Source organism: Bos grunniens, chromosome 13 (genome assembly GCF_055505025.1).
Source record: "Bos grunniens cultivar Pamir isolate PY7600 chromosome 13, Bosgru_T2T1.0, whole genome shotgun sequence".
NCBI lineage: Eukaryota > Metazoa > Chordata > Mammalia > Artiodactyla > Bovidae > Bos > Bos grunniens.
In genome coordinates, this window is record NC_141177.1 from 3969149 (window position 1) to 3988093 (window position 18945).

The 18945-nt window shown below is 49.5% G+C and overlaps 1 protein-coding gene across 8 annotated transcripts in view; it reads left to right on the forward strand.

Annotated features, from left to right (window-relative positions):
- The window catches only part of ATP9A (ATPase phospholipid transporting 9A), a 125423-nt gene that overhangs the window by 55523 nt on the left and 50955 nt on the right, over positions 1-18945 (forward strand). For all 8 annotated transcript variants that reach the window (XM_086331334.1, XM_086331330.1, XM_086331326.1 and 5 more), the window contains exons 9-13: positions 316-391; positions 5629-5705; positions 10055-10215; positions 10451-10593; positions 11561-11673. In XM_086331334.1, the coding sequence (XP_086187460.1) occupies positions 316-391; positions 5629-5705; positions 10055-10215; positions 10451-10593; positions 11561-11673 (570 nt within the window). The remainder of the gene's footprint in view (positions 1-315; positions 392-5628; positions 5706-10054; positions 10216-10450; positions 10594-11560; positions 11674-18945) is intronic.

Consider the following 18945-nt stretch of genomic DNA (forward strand, 5'->3'; position numbering starts at 1 on the left):
CCCTCAGATAGGCCAGCAAAGGGCTGTTTCTGATGGATTTCCCTGTACGTTATCAATCCCACCTTGTGAAATGTTCCTCCAGTGCTGGAAGCTTGCGTTTCTTAAATCATGAACTCCTGTTTTCAAGTATTTCCATGGGACTGAAACGCCAAGAATAAGGGTTTATGAGTTTGGTCCTTCTCTCCTGGCTGGGCTGTTGGCTTCCAAATGCGGGGGTCATCCTCTCTTCCTTTCTTGCAAAGAGCAGGCTGGAGACAGCAGCAGGCTCTGTGCAGACTTGGGTGGGCCAGCTTATGTCCATCTGCTCTTTTGCAGGAGGACAGCGACCCCCCGATCAGCGAGAGCCTGAGCATAGAGAACGCGCTGTGGGCCGGCACAGTCACCGCGTCAGGTACGTGCCGTTATGGAGGAATGTGTTAGCAATTTGAAGAGGAAAGCAGATCCTCCGGTATAATGAGAATAATCATCTGTCAGTTGGGAAAATGAGCTGTCGGTCAAATGGCGTTTTCCACTGGCTGCTGCACCCCCGGGGAATGAAGCGGCCATCTAATTGCCCCCGGTGCTTGGAGGCGTCTAGAGGGGAGGCTGCCCTGGCCTGTGGACTCGGCCACAGCGTCCGCCCTGGGAATAGCCCCTAATTGCCACGTGAGATTGACGTCCTAATCTGTACCAGAAAGTGGGTCAGCCTGGATGTCCGGACTCTTGTGTCCATGAGGGCTTCCCAGCTGGTCCTGATGGTGCCCTGGTGTCGGAGACTCCCAGGTGACGTAGAAATTGTCTGGTCCTCTGGACTCCAGAACACAGTTTGTGGGATGACGTGTTGAGGCGCAGGAAGGAAAGGTTGGGACCCTGGGGTGCAGCTGAGCAGAAGGGCTCCAGGGGCTGTGCACTCCTGGGGCAGCTGGAGTGATGGAGGTGGGGCCGCCAGTCTGTTGGCACCTGCTGTGGGTCACGTGGTTCACTCACCCCCCAGCAGTACCCCGCACGCAGGTGCTGGCATCGTCCCCATGCTGCAGATAGGGAACTGAGGGCCGGTGAGGTTAAGCAACTTGCCCAAGGTCACACAGCATGTAAAAGGCAAAGCTGGGACTCGAGCCCAGGCGTTTTGCCCAGAAGCAGAACTCTGTTCCCCTGTTATCACTATATTATATATGTCATTGGCTTGGCCAAAAAGTTTGTTTGGGTTTTTCCATAACATCTTATGAAGAACTCAAACAAACTTTTTGGCCAACCCAATATGTAATTATTAACATGTAATTCCACTTCTGGCAACTTCCTGTCTTTACTATGGGAGAAGTCTGTGCCGCGCCCCACCTCCCCTCCCAGCCCGCTTCCCTCTGCTCACTGCTGCCCTGCAGCTCTTCAGTACAGAAGGCGCTCAGTCAGGATGCTCTCTGAAAGGAGAGGGACCCGCACAGCCTCTGCACAGGCTGCTTCCCACACACTCTGCACGTGGGCAGAGACGAGCTCAGCTTCTCAGCCTCAGTCTCAGAGATTAGAATAGGAAGGCGTATCTGCCGGGCACTGTGTGTACAGAGTGTTGTATCCTCCATTCCCTTGTTTTGATCTCTCAACGCTAAATGAGGACACTTAACGGAATAAGGAGTTGAGTCTCAGAGAGGTCGAGCGACTTGCCTAAGGCCACACAGCCTTGGGGAGATCGTCTCCTTGGAGGAGGAGACGGGAAGGCACACTGAGACCTGGAAGATGGAAAAAAGGTTTCACATAGCTCCTCAGAAAGGCACCGTGAAGTTAAAACACGCATTCTTTCCCCACTTGTGTGAATTCTTTGTGTTTGGTGAGGTGGGACGAGAGAGAGCCGTGACCCCCAATCCAGAACTGTTACTCGCCATGCCCCGCAGTGGGCGTCTGCTTTGCAGTGGGTTTGAGGAGCTGGGCGGCTACCATTTCTTTAGCCGGCCTCCACTTCTCCCCGCGTAGATGTCTGACCACACTCTGGTTCTAATATAAACACAAAGTTAAATGCAAGCCATTTTCTCCTTCCGTTTTCAACTCCAGAAGCAACCCTCGAGAGTAATCTTAAGTATTTGAGATTTCACTTCTGTGTTCCCTTCAGAATCTAGTTCCTGTGTCTTGATCAGTCCACTGTTATCAGTTGGAAATTTAAAGAATAAAAAAGCTTCCCAGGCAATGCTAAGGGTCCAGCTGCACTGGCTGGCATCAGTCTGTAGGAGGATGCAGTTGCCATGGTAACCGGGCTGCTAGGCTGCGGTGTCACTGGGGTGATGATAGACGGGAGAGGCTGGTGGGGGCTCGGCAGAAGCGGAACCTGGGCGTCGCAGATCCCAGTGCTTCTCAGGCTCTCCATGGAAAGGGACGTTTCTTGAGCCCCTGCCCCCATCCCCAGTGTGCAGCACGTCAATCGGTGCCCCTGCTGGGGCTGAACTGTGACCAGCGTGCGGGTCACACCGTGCGGGTCTGATAATGCCTACTGGTCTGTACCCTGTTCCTCGGGGCTTGTCCTGGAATCGCAGACTCGTGTCAGAGCAGTGTCTGGTTGCTGTAAACCTGTCGAATCCTCCCTCTCTGGGGCTCACCCTCTCTCTCTTCTCGGACGGGGTCAGAGGTCGCCGGCAGCAGCACTGTGGTGGAGGGTCTGAGGGGCTGGGGGAAATACCTGACCCCAGCAGCCCGGCTGGCTGGAGACCCTGGCAGGCAGGATGGAGTGGACACCACAGCGGGCAGGCGGCCGAGGGAGGGCTGTGTGAGGGGAGCCGCCGGGGATGTAGCCTCAGAAGTGGGGTCGGGGTCTGGGGGAGTGGAGGGGCGCAGGTCAGGGGTCTTCAGGGCTGAGTGGGGACCGTGATGAGTGGAAAGTGGGAGCCAAGCGGGTTGGCTGAGCTCAGCACCTGCCGGAGATGCGGTGAGGACTGAAGACCCAGTGGCCTCAGATCTGCCAGTTTTCCAGAAGAAACCACAAATCTTTATTTGTATATATATTTTAACATGCAAGCTTCTGTATTTAAAAGTTGGCAACTACTTCAAAACCTTAGGGACTTCCCTGGTGGTCCAGCGGTTAAGAATCCGCCTGCCAGTGCAGGGGACGTGGGTTCAATTCCTGGTTTGAGAAGGTTCCATGTCCTGTGGGACAACTAGGCCCATGCACCGCAACTCGTGAGCAGCCCCCGCACCCCCACTCCACTCACTGCAGCTTGAGAAAGCCCACCTGCGGCAGTGAAGACCCAGCACAGCCAGAAGCTGAAGAGACAGAGCTTTTGAGCACTGGGCAGACCAGCGCGGCTCTGTGGACTGCTGGCGTGCTCTTGCGGGGTGACTGAGGCTGGGGTCTGCATCTCCTGGAGACCGTTTCGGTCCTGGGCACAGAGGGGTGTAGGGGAGAGGGCGTCTCCAGCAGCCTTTGAAGGCACCAGGATTGGCCAGTACTAGATGGGGATGCTGCCCTCGGGGGCCCCTGTTATTAGGACTCTCTAGAACCCTGGACGCTGGGGATTGGGACCCACCCATGTCCGCTCTGGGGTGAGAGCCGTGGGTGCACGGCCACCCCTGCACACCCTGAGCTCAGCTCCCCCTGTCCGACCGTCTGCGGGGGGTTGGCTTGCACTCGCTGGGGCTTGCCATCTTCCTGGGAGCAGGCAGGCACTCTCCAGCTCTCCGTCTGCTGAGCGCCTCCCTGGAAGGGAACCACATTGTGCAGGAGACTGTATCGACTAGGGGCCCTTGGTGTCTCCCCTGGGGTCTCTGTCTGAAAGACATGGCCCCAGCACTCCATCTGGGGTTTGCTCCTTTAGCGACTCTGTTTGAATCTCTTGGCGGTTTGGGTGCGTCCCTCTGCTGGTGCTGTGCCAAGAGCTGAGGGGCCAGAGGAGAGAAACTTAGGGATTTCCTTTATCCCGCGGAGCCCAGGCTGTTTGTATTCCCGGGATCTTCCCTGAGTGCTTGGCGGGGCTGCCCCTCTCGTGTTTCGGGTTTCAGCTTAGATGTCCTCCACTCTGAGCCCGCGTCCCCGGTCACCGGCGCACGCCGGCCCCCTCACTCCGAGCCCGCGTCCCTGGTCACCGGCGCACGCCGGCCCCCTCCCCAGCCCCTCCTGTCTGTTTCTCTCCTGGTTTCATCAGGGTGCCGCCAGCCCCGTGCTGACCGGGGTGCTGCTGCCCTTCTTGACTCTCCACCTGCCCTGCTGTGCGGAGCATTTCCCTGGCACATCCTGAAAAGGGGAGACAGAGGTGCAGTTTTGATGGCTGTTGCCCGTTTTCCCCCCAGATAGGCTGCTCCAGCGGATGCCCCAGCCAGCAGCGTGTGCCAGTCCATTTCCCCACCTCTGGGCTCACGCTATGTTCTCACGCATCTGAATTGCTATTATGAGGATGGGAATAAGAATTTCCCATTTTTTTGGTTTTTGAGTAGGGTAAGCATCTTTTCTCATGTTAATTGGTTTTTTGGGTTTCTTTTAGATATTGTGTATAACAATTGATGTCTTTTTTAAAAACAAATGATGATGGAAGGGTGGAAGGAAGGGGTAGGGGAGTTCTCAGGAAAGAGCTGCCATCCAGACAGATGCCTGCCAAAGGTTCTGGTTGCACACCAACTCTGAGCGGAATCACAGTCCGTGGGAAGAACGTGCTCTGATAAGAGGGGCGTGTTCATAGGTTTCCAGGGTAGTTTGTGAATTTGCAGGCACCTCTGGAAGCCTGTGAGGCCAGTGGCATGAAGGACAGGCCCCCACCTCCCCCCGACCTCTTCTGTTCTCCGAGGCAGCCAGGCCCACAGGCCAGCAATGCCCAGTGGTGTGCCTTTTTATTTGTTTGTTTGTTTTTGTTTTTTTAAATTTTTTATTTTTTTTGCGCCTTTTAAAAAAATTAATTTATATTTATTTTTGGCTGCACTGGACCTTCATTGCTGTAGTTGGGCTCTCTCTAGTTGCAGAGAGTGGGTTTCCTGTTGCCGCGGCTCCCCTTGTTGCTGTGTGTGGGCTCTGTGTACCTGGCTCAGCAGTTAAGGCACGCAGGCTCTAGGGTGTGGGCTTAGGAGGTGGGGCACGGGCTTAGCTGCCCTGCGCGTGGGCTCTGTATACCCAGCTCAGCAGTTTAGGCATGCAGGCTCTAGGGTGTGGGCTTAGCTGCCCCACGCGTGGGCTCTGTATACCCGGCTCAGCAGTTACGGCACGCAGGCTCTAGGGCGCGGGCTCAGGAGGTGAGGCACGGGCTTAGCTGCCCCGCGGCGTGTGGATCTCCCCAGGCCTGGGGTCGAGCTGCTGCCCCTGCGTTGCCGGGCGGGTCTCCTCCACTGGGCCCGCAGGGAAGCCCTTCCGGGGCACGTTCAGCAGTAGTGGGGATGCCCTGCGCCTTCACCGAGCTGGATGGCCTGCTGCCCTTCTGTGGCTGTTGAGCCTGAAATGAGGCTAATGAAAGTGGGGGCTGCATTTCACTGTCTTTTTCACTGAATTGAAGTGTGAATGGCCACACGTGGCTGGGAGCTTTCCTGCCGTCTGTGTGGACACAGACATCAGTTGGCCCTGGTGTAAACTCGGGGACTTTTCTCGCACTGCAGACGCTGGACTGAGAAGAGGTGTTCTCGGGCGCGTCAGACCCTCTGAAAGCCTGCCTGTCTGCACTTACATTTCTCTGGGTTGTGTTTCCTTCGTCTTAGGTACTGTCGTGGGTGTTGTTCTTTACACGGGGAGAGAACTCCGGAGTGTCATGAATACCTCGAATCCTCGCAGTAAGGTCTGTACATGGTTGTGGGATGTGTTTTCTTGCCAGAACTTTCTGACTGATGTGGTTCGATGATTGTTGTTGGTGGGGTGAGAAGCAAGACTCAAAAACAGGAACCCCTAAAAGTGTGACTTCATTCGTATAAACTTACTGTCTTTTTGTGTACATGTTTGTGCATAAGTGTGTGTGTGTGTGTGTATGCTGTGCTAAGTCACTTCAGTTGCGTCTGACTCTTTGCGACCCCACGGACTGTGGCCCACTAGGCCCCTCTGTCCATGGGATTCTCTAGGCAAGAATGCTGGAGTGGGTTGCCATGCCCTCCTCCAGGGGATCTTCCCGATTCAGAGACTGAACTCGTGTCTCTTAGTCTCCCGCACTGCCGGGCAGATTCTTTACCCCTGCCGTGACCTGGGAAGCCCATATATATATTTACACACACAATACATAAACACATATTCAAATACGTGTTTGAAGATATTGTGGTTGGGTTCCAGACCATCACGTCAAGTGCGTGTCACTACAAAGCAAGTCACATGAGTATTTTGGTTTCCCAGTGCATATAAGTTATGTTTACACTATTCTGTAGTCTGTTAAAGTGTGCAGGAAAAGCGTTGTCTCAAGAAATGTACACACTTTAATTTTAAAATATTTTGTTGCTAGAAAATACTAACTCTTATCTGGCACACACACCTTCAGTTTGTAAAAAAAAAACATGGTATCTGCAAAGCTCTCTGCAGTTAAACAAGGGCTGCCTGTGTATGAATACATAACATTTTAAAAGTTTTAAAATGAAGTATTGAGTCTTGAGGGGCTCCCCAGGTGGCGCAGTAGTAAAGAAATCTGCCTGCCAGTGCCGGAGACTCAGATTCAGTCCCTGGGTCAGGAAGATCCCCTGGAGAAGGGAATGGCAACCTACTCTAGTGTTCTTGCCTGGGAAATCCCATGGACAGAGGAGCCTGGAGGGCTGCAGTCCATGGGGTCACAAAGATTCAGACATGATTTAGCAGCTAAACAACCACAGCTGAGTCCTTACTGTCTGCCACGTGTAGTTGGGCACCCTGTACCCACATCACTTTTAATCCTTACACCGGCCTGTCAGCACACGTCTGCAGCCTCTTCTCAAGAGGAGAAATGGCCTGGAGAAGCACCGTGCTCTGGCAAAGCTGCATAGACCTGGATTCAAACCCACACCGAGCTGCTGGCTCTGGCACAGCCTGCAGAGTCAGCTCTGGAAGTTGACCTAATGGCCCTGTTCCTGCTTGAACACAACAGGACCCGCCCGCCCAGCCCCACCCCTCCTCCAGTTTCTTAGAGTCAGAATATTGCAGAATGATTTCCTTTGTCAGTACCGTGAAAAAATATCAGTCATTTCACCTCACCGTTACAATCCCCATGACCACCATCATTACAACTATCATTTCAGTTCAGTTGCTCAGTCGTGTCCGCCTCTTTGCGACCCCATGGACTGCAGCAAGCCAGGCTTCCCTGTCCATCACCAACTCCTGGAGTTTACTCAAACTCATTTCCATCGAGTTGGTGATGCCATCCAACCATCTCATCCACTGTCGTCCCCTTCTCCTCCCGCCTTCAATCTTTCCCAGCATCAGGGTCTTTTCAAATGAATCAGTTCTTCGCATCAGGTGATCAAAGTATTGGAGCTTCAGCTTCAGAAACAGTTCTTCTAAAGACTGTTCAGTACTGATTTCCTTTAGGATGGACTGGTTTGATTTCCTTGCAGTCCAAGGGACTCTCAAGAGTCTTCTCCAACACCACAGTTCAAAAGCATTAATTCTTTGGTGTTCAGCTTTCTTTCTAATCCAACTCTCAGATCTATACATGACTATTAGAAAAACCATAGCTTTGACTAGGCAGACTTGTTGGCAAAGTAATGTCTCTGCTTTTATAATATGCTATCTAGGTTGGTCATAACTTTTCTTCTAAGGAGTAAGTGTCTTTTAATTTCATGGTTGCAGTCACCATTTACAGTGATTTTGGAGCCCCCCAAAATAAAGGCTCTCACTGTTTCCATTGTTTCCCCATCTATTTGCCATGAAGTGATGGGACCAGATGCCACGATCTTAGTTTTTTGAATGTTGAGTTTTTAGCTAGTGTTTTCACTCTCCTCTTTCACTTTAATCAAGAGGCTCTTTAGCTTCTCTTTGCTTCTGCCGTAAGGGTGATGTCATCTGCGTATCTGAGGTTATTGATATTTCTCCCAACAGTCTTGATTCCAGCTTGTGCTTCATCCGGTCCAGCGTTTTTCATGCTGTACTCTGCATAGAAGTTAAATAAGCAGGGTGACAATATACAGCCTTGATGTACTCCTTTCCCAATTTGGGACCAGTCTGCTGTTGCGTGACCAGTTCTAACTGTTGCTTCTTGACCTGCACACAGATTTCTCAGGAGGCAGGTGAGGTGGTCTGGTATTCCTGTCTCTTGAACAATTTTCCACAGTTTATTGTGATCCACACAGTCAAAGGCTTTGGCATGGTTAGTAAAGCAGAAGTAGCTGTCTTTCTGGAACTCTCTTTCTTTTTCTATGATCCAATAAATGTTGGCAATTTGATCTCTGGTTTCTCTGCCCTTTCTAAATCCAGCTTAAACATCTAGAAGTTCATGGTTCATGTACTGTTGAAGCCTGGATTGGGGAATTTTGAGCATTACTTTGCTGGTGTGTGAGATGAGTGCAATTGTGTGATAGTTTGAACATTCTTTGGCATTGCCTTTCTTTGGGATTGGAATGAAAACTGACCTTTTCCAGTTCTGTGGCCACTGCTGAGTTTTCCATATTTGCTAGCATGTTGAGTGCAGCACTTTAACAGCATCATCTTTTAAGATTTGAAATAGCTCAACTGGAATTCCATCACCTCCACTAGCTTTGTTTGTAGTGATGCTTCCTAAGACCCATTTGACTTCACATTCCAGGATGTGTGGCTCTAGATGAGTGATCACACCATTGTGGTTATCTGGGTCATGAAGATATGTTTTGTATAGTTCTTCTGTGTATTCTTGCCACCTCTTCTTAATATCTTCTGCTTCTATTAGGTCCATACCATTTCTGTCCAATATTTATTGTGCCCATCTTTGCATGAAATGTTCTTTGGTATCTCTAATTTTCTTGAAGAGATCTCTAGTCTTTTCCATTCTGTTGTTTTCCTCTATTTCTTTGCATTGACAGCTGAGGAAGGCTTTCTTATCTCTTCTTGCTATTCTTTGGAACTCTGGGTGTATCTTTCCTTTTCTCCTTTGCCTTTCACTTCTCTTCTTTTCTCAGCTATTTGTAAGGCCTCCTCAGACAACCATTTTGCCTTTTTGCATTTCTTTTTCTTGGCAATGCTCTTGATCAGTGCCTCCTGTACAGTGTCACTAATCTCCTCTCATAGTTCTTCAGGCACTCTATCAGATCTAATCCCTTGAATCTCTTTGTCACTTCCACTATATAATGGTAAGAGATTTGATTTAGGTCATACCTGAATGGTCTAGTGGTTTTCCCTACTTTCTTCAATGGAAGTCAGAGTTTTGCAATAAGGAGTTCATGATCTGAGCCAGTCAGCTCCTGGTCTTATTTTTGATGACTGTATAGAGCTTCTCCATCTTTGGCTGCAAACAATATAAGCAATCTGATTTCGGTATTGACCATTTGGTGATGTCCATGGGTAGAGTCGTCTCTTGTGTTGTTGGAAAAGGGTGTTTGCTGTGACCAGTGCATTCTCTTGTTAAAACTCTGTTAGCCTTTGCTCTGCTTTATTTTGTATTCCAACTATATTACAACTATAAATGCCACTTACTTGAGGTTTTAGCCTTATCTAGGGCCATGTTTCTGCAAAGTGATGAGTTTCATGGGCTGGTTCCATTTTTTAAAATCATGTATTAAGATAAATATAGTCATTAAAATAGTAATGTTCAGGAATGCATCACCTAAAAATCAGATGCCACGGGTCATGTGTGCCCTGACTCTCCGTGCAATACAAAACCAGTGCGTGGTGTAGAGCTGGGTCACTTCACGGGTTGCTGGGAGCACGGTGGAGGCCATGCAGAGCCCAGCACCACTGAAGGCAGCAGTGACCCGCTTATATGTTTCCATGCTAAATCTTTAAATCATTAAGAAAAAATCAAAATGAGATTCATTGAGGTCCCTGGGATGTCGGTTACTCCGTGGAGCCCAGTATTCTCACCCAAAGTTGTGGGGATCCACAGAGCCTGCTGTCTCACCCGGGGTGCAGGTGTCCAGGGGGAGGCCCAGCCCTCCGGGCGGGCTGTGGGCCGCAGCAGCTCACGGCGAGTTTCCATCTGTGCCGCCCGGGCGGGCGGGCTGTGGGCCGCAGCGGCTCACGGCGAGTTTCCATCTGTGCCGCCCGCAGATTGGCCTGTTTGACCTGGAGGTGAACTGCCTGACGAAGATCCTCTTCGCAGCCCTGGTGGTGGTGGCCCTGGTCATGGTCGCCCTCCAGCACTTCGCCGGGCGCTGGTACCTGCAGATCATCCGCTTCCTTCTGTTGTTCTCCAACATCATTCCCATCAGGTGCGCTGAGAGCGAGCCGGTGCCGCAGCGTTTGCGCGTCTCTGTCTCTCTGAAGGTTGTGCTTTTGTGGTTTTGAGAAGGAGCTGGTCCCTTGTAAGGGGTGACCTGGAACAGGTGGGGTGTCATTTGTGCTGATGTTACGGCACCCGCGGTGTGTGTGTTGGAATCGGCGTTGAGATACAAGCAGCTTTTTGTGTGTGTCCTGTTAACCCGTGTGCTCTGGTTTTCTGCCCAGCCTGCGTGTGAACCTGGACATGGGCAAGATCGTGTACAGCTGGGTCATTCGCCGGGACTCGAAAATCCCCGGGACTGTGGTTCGCTCTAGCACGATTCCTGAGCAGCTGGGGAGGATTTCCTACCTACTCACAGACAAGACGGGTGAGTGTCCGGGGCCCTTGCAGGATTCAAAGTCAAAGAAGATGCTTGGACTATCTTTCTGGAGGTATTAGAGATGAGTGTTGCAGTTCTTTTATCCTCTTCATCTTTGGATGAAGATAGACTCCTTGGTGGACATGATGATGATAGCAGCAAAGCCCTACTGAGTGCTAATCGTGTGGAAAAGCACTGTTCTGGGTGTCTGTATCTGGTCACTTAATCCTCCCCTGATATTGTGAGCTTGGAGTTATTAAGGGACTTGGTTGCATGACTTGTCAGAAGCATGTCGTGGCCGAAGTAGACTTTGAACTCAGACAGACTGGCTTCAAGTCCTGACCCTGAAACCACATCTTAAAATGCCTCTTTACAGTCTAGCACCTGTCAAGTTACGAGGTGGTTGTAGTGGTTGAGAGCAAGTGGGGAGACCTGGGTTCAACCTTCATCTCTGCCATCTAGTGAACATGGGATAAAAGGGGATCTGTTGCAAAGATCTGGGAAGGCAGAGCAAAGCTAGATTTCAGGAAGAAGAACCAGGCAAGTTCTAGCTGTGTCAGTATCAGGATGGTCTCTTGACTTGACAGCAGTCATCTGTTGTCTGTGCGTCTGTCTGGTCAAGGTTTTGATTCCTTCAAGATTGAATCTGATTGGCCTCGTGTATGTCATGCCCCGCCCTCTTGGCCAATGGAATGAGTCAGGCACTCTGATTGGCATTCTCTCTAGACCATCCCACGAACCAAGGATGATCATTTCCCCTGGACCTCTAAGATTCTGTTTTTAGAAGAAATTCTTGGATTCCAGGCTGACAGAATATCACAGATGTCTACTCCAGCAGAAGCAGTGCTGAAACCAGCGTGTGACATAGAGTAAACTCTCAAAAAAAACAAAAACAAAAACAAACAACTCTCGTTGCTGTTAATAATAGTAAGAGCTTCAGGATGCAGGCACAGTTATTCCTTGCTTTGTGTTTCAGGAACTCTTACCCAGAATGAGATGGTTTTCAAACGGCTCCATCTTGGCACTGTAGCCTATGGCCTCGACTCAATGGATGAAGTTCAAAGCCACATTTTTAGTATTTACACCCAGGTAAAGCCTTCTGTTTTGATACCCAAAGTGATTTTTAAAAATATTTACTAGCATCTCTATTGGGAAGGATTCATAATGCCATATGATTCACCCATTAAATGTGTACAACTCAGTGGGTTGTTTTGAATACTCAGAGTTGTGTAACCCTCGCCACAATCTGTTTTTATCTTCATCACCCGAAAGAGAACTGCCATACCCACGAGCAGTCACTCCTCGCTTCCCCGCACCCACCTTTCCTTCCAAGCCCGTGGCAATCACTGGCTCTTCATATTTTGAATAAACCTGCAGTTGAGGTTTTTCCCGTCTTCCTCATCCCAAGGGTTGATCTACTGAACTACAACTAATGGATGGTAGGGGAAACATGGAAGAAAATTATTTGCCAATAACTAGTATCAGAAACGGAGAAGGCAGTGGCACCCACTCCAGTGTTCTTGCCTGGAGAATCCCAGGGACGGGGCAGCCTGGTGGGCTGCCGTCTCTGGGTTCGCTAGGAGTTAGACACGACTGAAGCGACTTAGCAGCAGCAGCAGAAAAAGCTCTGAGAGTGTGATGGTTCTCCTTCAAGCTTATAGACATGTTTACTTTTCCCCAGTTATGAGCAAGAGCAATCAGTAGTTACTGGACTGCCTGTGACATAATCACGGTGTAACTGATGAGCTTTAGTTCCTCATCTCTTTTCAACTCAGCAATCTCGTGGAAGAAATGATCAGAAATGACTATCAACTTATCTGCTTCTGGTTTTCTCCCCTGCTACAAGATTTTTCAAAACCAGTCTTTTTTTTTTTTTTTTTTTTAGAGAAAGATATTACTTGTAAGTGTCCTAAGAGTCCTAAAATGTTAGACCGGTGGATTGCCACCTTGGCTGTTCATCAGAATTCCTAGTGATGTTTTAAAAAATAAATAGAATAAAAGCAAAACAAAAGACATTGGCTTGGGCCTGATCCCCTAGAGATTCTGGCTCATTCAGATGCGCTTCTGTGTGTTAAAGAAAGATGATAAACAAGCAGTTCCCTTGGTAATTCTGAAAACACACCCAGAGCTAACGTAGATCGCATTAGACCAGCTACGGGTTATGACAGTGGTTTGAGGACAAGAGAATAAAGAGGCCATATTTTGCTTGAATTTGTCCAAGTAGATACTGATTCTGTAGTCAGAAGGCCAGTTAAAAATGTATTTTTGTGTAAGGATCGGAGAGGGACTCTCTACGTGCTTAGCGGCACAGTCAGAGTCAACGTTTCATTTTCTGGGACGTTTGCCAGCTGGCACACCTGGACGTCCGGGGCGTCTCCTGAGCGCAGCGGGCGGGGAGCGGAGTCTGGAAGCGAGCGTGGGTTTTACGTGAAGAACAGCTCGCTTGATCCACGTCGAGTCATTACCTACAGCCAGCACGAAGCACCTGCCATTCCGCTGGCTGCCTGTGTGGGCATCGTGGCTTGACTCTAAATGGATCCGTGGACCTTTTTCAAAGATGGACTTTAAGACTGTTGGAAAATCACAAGGATGCGGTTGGGCTGGGGGGAGAAGCCACAGCCCACCCCGGTTCCTTTCCCCCCTGTCTGACCCATCTCCCAACGTCGTGTCGTGGGGTCTGTGCTGGGCTCCGAGTGTCACTCTCTAGGGGGCTTCCCTCTCTGCCAGCTTCTGCCGCCCTGTCAAAGCTGATGGCTCCCGTGTCGGCATCGACCCGACCTGGAGCTTTAGCCTGGAATCCTTGGCATCCCTGCTCACGCATAAGGAGAGCAGTGTACCCACATCCCGTCCTTCTCCCTGCATCCCCTGTGTGCTCAAAGTCGTTCTCGTCTTTGTAAGCACAGTGCCCCTTTGCCCTGTGAGCTCCGTCCGGGGGTTTGGGAAGTGGCCACCTGCCTGCAGTCACAGGCCCGCCCCCCTAGACCACCTGCTTGGCTTTGGTTGTCATCCCCTCTCGCTCAACAGGCAGAAGCTGCAGTCTCCCTTGCCTGGCTGTCTGCAGAGACCCTGCAGGGTTTCCCTGCTTCGCTCCTCCCCACCCTGGTCCTGGCAGCAGGGTCTGTGGTGTCCAGCGTGGCCTGCATCCCCTCCCCACCCTCGCCCATGGTTCAGCCTCTCCTCCCGCTCACCCCAGTACACCACGGCCTGCAGCTTTGCGGCCAGGGTCGGCCACTTCACTTCTGTGTCTTGGAGTAGTCTTCCCTCTGAACCGCCCCCCTAGTGCCCTCCGGACTCCCCCGCAGGGGTCACCGTGTGGATCGTCACGCTTCTCAGCCCCTGGCCGGGTCCCGCCCCCCTCGGAGCCCCGTGTCAGCGGTGCCGGCCTGCCGACGGTTACGTTAGATGGCGTCGTGCATTGCAGTACGAGCCCTGGCAGGAGGCGCACCCCTGCCCATCCTGGTATTTTTAAGAGCTCGTGGTATTGACAGAAGCCACCCTTTCTCCGATGTTTGTCTGGTTCAGCTTTGTGGCCCATTTTGGGGGAGCGCAGATAAGCCTCTCTGTCAAGTGCTGAGAGTCAGAAAACAGCCTTTTTTACGGTGAACTCTCAGCACCCTTCCTTAGCAGAGGCTCATAAATTGACTTGCCCATCCTGGCCTTGGTTTAAAAGAACGGGGTGTGATGGGGAGAGGCTGGGGCTGGTGTGGACACCCCTCCCCCAGGGAGGCCATCTGCACCCTTCTCTCCGGACAGCGAAAAGCTGCCTCACAGATTCTTTTGTGAGGACAAATATGAAGCCTTTCCTGTGTGTGTGTGTTTAACAGCTTTATTGAAGTATAACGTACATACCATAACATTTAGCGATGTTAACTATACTGTTTAATGCTTTTTTCAAGTAAATTTACAGAGTTGTGGAATCATCCCCACAATCCAATCTTACACTGTACCCACCCCCTCAGTGGGATTCTCCCGAGCCCATTACAGCCGTCCATCTGCCCTTTAGGGATTAATAATAGGATGTTTATAGCAGTGTCTCCTAAATACAGCGTTTGGAACTCCTGGGCGAGATGGCCAGGGACCGAGTCAGAAGCTCTCGGAGTGGTGGCTGGACTTACAAATTTTAACAGGTGAACCAGGTGATTCCAAAGGGCAACAGAGGCGCTGCAGCTGCTTTGATTCTAATTATCTAGTTGCTCAGCCATGTCTGATTCTTTTGTGACCCCCATGGACGGTAGCCCACCAGGCTCCTCTGTCCCTGGGGTTTCCCAGGAGTGGATTGCATTTCCTTCTCCAGGGGATCTTCCTGACCCAGGGATCGGTCCTGCATCTTCTGCACTGGCAGGGGGATTCTTTATCACCGCGCCACCTAGGAAGCCCACCTTGAATCTAAGGTCCGCCGTTATTTTTCAGAATATCGCTGTTCTAGATCTGTGAACTCCAAAGCAGAGGGTGCAAGGTGACCCGTGGAGGTGCAGGAAAGAAAGATTTGAGTGTTCACGCACACTTCAGTTTCATCTTCAAAATTAAAGCAAAATTTAAACCTTACTAAGAGCATGAAGATTGACCTGGGACCCTCCCTCAATTTATCAGACGAACATTCGTCAGGTACAGTCCTTGAAGTGTCCTTCAGAAGGAGTCAGAATTCTGGAATTGTTTATTTTCGAAACATTGGAATACAGACTGTGTTTTATGAGTGTCTAGGTGACTGGTTTTAGGGATGTTATTTAACTAAATTAACCTCATAAAAAAGGCAGGTGGTTTTACAAGATTCCTGCAGGGAAACTCCAGATGATTAATACAGGCCCAAACAAACCACAAAGAAATGGCCAACACATTATGAGGGAAACCCATGACAGGCTAGGGAGATGTGATGATTTTTCCTCTGGCTTATTGATTCACTTACTGACACCTTTAAAAAATTGAGAGATGGCTCACAAACCATAACATTTGTCCTCTTAAACGTACGGGTCAGGGTGTATTAGTACATCCTCAGTGTTCTGCAGTCACCACTGCTATCTAATGTCAGCGTGTGTTCACCACTCCAAAGAGGGACCCTCCCTACCTCTTAGACTCCCACCGTTGCCCAGCTCCTGGCAACCACCCTTCTACTTTTTGTCTCTGTGGGTCTGCCCATTCTGGACATCTCAGATGCCTGGAATCAATCAATACCTTTTGCACCTGGCGTATTTCACTTGGCGTAACATCTCCAAGGTTTTTCCAGGTTGCGGCCTGTGTCAGCACTTCATGCTCCTTTATGACAAACAGATACAACAAGTTGAATCTGTAATTTTAAATAATTATAATTTTAAATCTATAATCCTCAGCATATGTCATTTTGAACTTTTAGCTAACTCTGTGAAATATGCTCTCTTCTTTTTAACACGTCATTTTATAATCTTTTGCCGTTTCTCAATGCACAGTATAACTTGAATACACATGTGGGAAAGGTACTTAAATTTTTTTCTCAACATGGTCAGAATATGGCAACCCACTCCAGTGTTCTTGCCTGGAGCATCCCAGGGACGGGGACGGGGGAGCCTGGTGGGCTGCCGTCTATGGGGTCGCACAGAGTCGGACACAACTGAAGTGACTTAGCAGCAGCAGCAGCAGCAGCAGTCTGTATATTGCCTGGAATATGGAATCATCTGTTTTATTTTACTCACCCTGGCAAGTGGAAGTATCTTTAACTTTTATTGATACATGTGTCTGAGAAAAATCATGACTGGGAGCCACGTGGTGTCCTTTGTCAGAGAAAACCAAGACTAGTGGTTTTGAGTGTTCTTCTAGGCTGTTTTATATGGGCGCATTCTTATTTTTTTTTAAAAAACGTAGTTCACCTTGTTACACATATTTTGATCTGTGAACTGTGATTTTTCACTTAATAGTTTGTCTCTGATACTGTTGTAGGATTTGGTAGAGTTGGAATTTACTGAGCGGTTTTTCCCTTTTCTGTTTAACGAGTATGTTGGTGAGCGTGTGAGTTTGTGCTTTACTTTTTGCACAAGACGTGCGCAGCGTGTGCTCGGCCGTCAGTGGGTGCTGTGCCCAGCTGGCGCGTCTCTTGCTCTCTGCATCCATAGGGAGCACAGAGAAGACTATGTTTTCTCAGGGAAGAATTTTTACTCGTGTGTTTTTCTCTAGGACACAGAGCTTACTTTGTTTTTTAGTCATTAAAAAAGAATTCCAGTCCTTTCTTAAGATGCATTTTTTTGTTTTTTGACTACAGAAAAAATAAATTAATGTGGATCGGTACAAAGAAAAAAAATTGAGGTCACCTGTATCCACATCAGTCAGAGATTCCCGGTACCAACTGCATAAAACGCCATGCCGGTTGACTGCCTTTGTGCGTCTGCGGAGATGTCTGCTGTGTTTCTCTCTCTCTCTCTGGTTCTTTTTTCTTTCCAACAAGAAGTCATTATATTTTTGTAATTCCTTTAAACTAGAGCTGAGGATCAAAATTATGTGTAGAATTGAAAAATATGTATATATGCCTGGACCCTACTGTATTCTTTAAGTGACCGGGACCTGGGCATATATATTTAGATTTCTTAAAATCTTTCCTGGTTATTCAGTGAAGCATTTCTGCCTAAGACCCACTGTTAGGATAACACTGTCCAGCTTCCCTTTTTTCCCCACACGTGTCGTAGTTATGACCCTTTTGAATGGTTTTATAACAGGGCCAGGTAGGGGTAGAGTGAGGAATGCACCTCGGAAGGAAAATTCATTGAGATGGAAAAAAACGCAGTCATTAAGACAAATCATATTGTAATGCAGTATTTAAAAAACTCAAAACGAAAGTAAAAAATTCAAATCTTAAATCGACAGGCTCCAGTTGAGCACTTGCACAGGTTGGTCTCACCGTCCTGACCCTGGTTTTGTGGCAGCAGAGGGTGCATGTCTGGTTCCCGGCCTTGCCGCGATGACGGGATCATGGCGGGATCATTCTTGGTTGTGGGGGCCAGCCTGTGCATTGCAGGCTGTCCGGCAACATCCGTGCCCTCCACTGTCTAGCTGCGTGTAGCACACTCCCCCTGCTCTTTGTGACAACCCCACGTATCTCCAGACACTGCCCAAGGGGGAGGGCAGAATCTCCCAAGCTGAGAACCCCTGTGTTATATGTGGTTCCATTTCAATAAATTGAAATTTGTTGCCTTTGTCATACAGAAAGGTGTGTACTGTCACATGGTAAGTGTTAGTTGCTTAGTCGTGTCTGACTCTTTGTGACCCCATGGACTGTAGCCCACCAGGCTCCTCTGTCCATGGAATTCTCTAGGCCAGAATACTGGAGTGGGTAGCCATTCCCTTCTCCAGGGGATCTTCCTGATCCAGGGATCGAACCCAGTTTCCCACATTGCAGGCCCATTCTTTACACTCTGAGCCACTGGGGAAGCCCAGCTATTACGTAGTAAATGTTATATTTTTTCAGTCACTTAGCCTGTAAGTCAGTTGATTCATTTGGAAGTTGTAGCTCTGAGCCTGTCTCTAGAAGAGTGGCCCTTTGAGGTTAATGAGTTATCAGCTCTGAGCTTTATTTGGAGAGTGATGTGGACCTGTTGAAACAGGAATTCCTTCTCTTCAGTAGTGTACTTTTAAGCAGTTGCAACCCATTTGTGGTATCTGTTGATCTTGTGAATGTTCAGAAGTGGTAGTGTTTTCACTGCATTTGGAATAGAAGATGGGTAAGAGAAGGCAGATATTCATGGTGACTGAGCATTTAGTTTTTGTATTACTCTTTCCTGAAATATAGGCTGGGGTTCTCATCAGGAAATACCCTTGCCATGGATTATTAACGAGAAATGGAGGCCTCTTTTTTTTCATGGAGTCTCCAGGTCTCATTTGTTTGCTGGGGTGGCGTGGAATGACCGAGACACCCCACGGTGCGGGACACCCACCCCGGGCCCGAGGCAGGGGCCTGTGTGTGCGGAGAGCTTGATTCTTCACCCGACTTCTGACCTCACGAGGGCCTAGCGTGTCCTGCCCTCCTTAAGAGGACCTGTGGCTTCCCCCGTAGGGCAGAAAGGGCCGTAACCTGCCTCTGTGGATACCACATCTGTTTTTATTTTCCCCTGGTATTTTTTAAGTAAGAAGAAATGTGTGTAGGTTAAAGGGCCTATGGGGAGGAGGCTGGACTGTACAATGTGAAGCTTTTCCATATGGGCAACGTGGGGATGCTTAACAGCCGGACCCAGTGCAAACGCTGGCCGAGCCCCTCGTAGTGGCCAGTGCCTTCCTGGTGTGTGCGGATCACCATTTGGTGCATGGAGGAGCCTTTTATTTGCAAGTTAAATCAGAGTCGGTGGTTGTGACCCGTCTTCCCTGAAACATCTTAGTAGTGTGTGTCCTTAGTCTCTTCAGTCATGT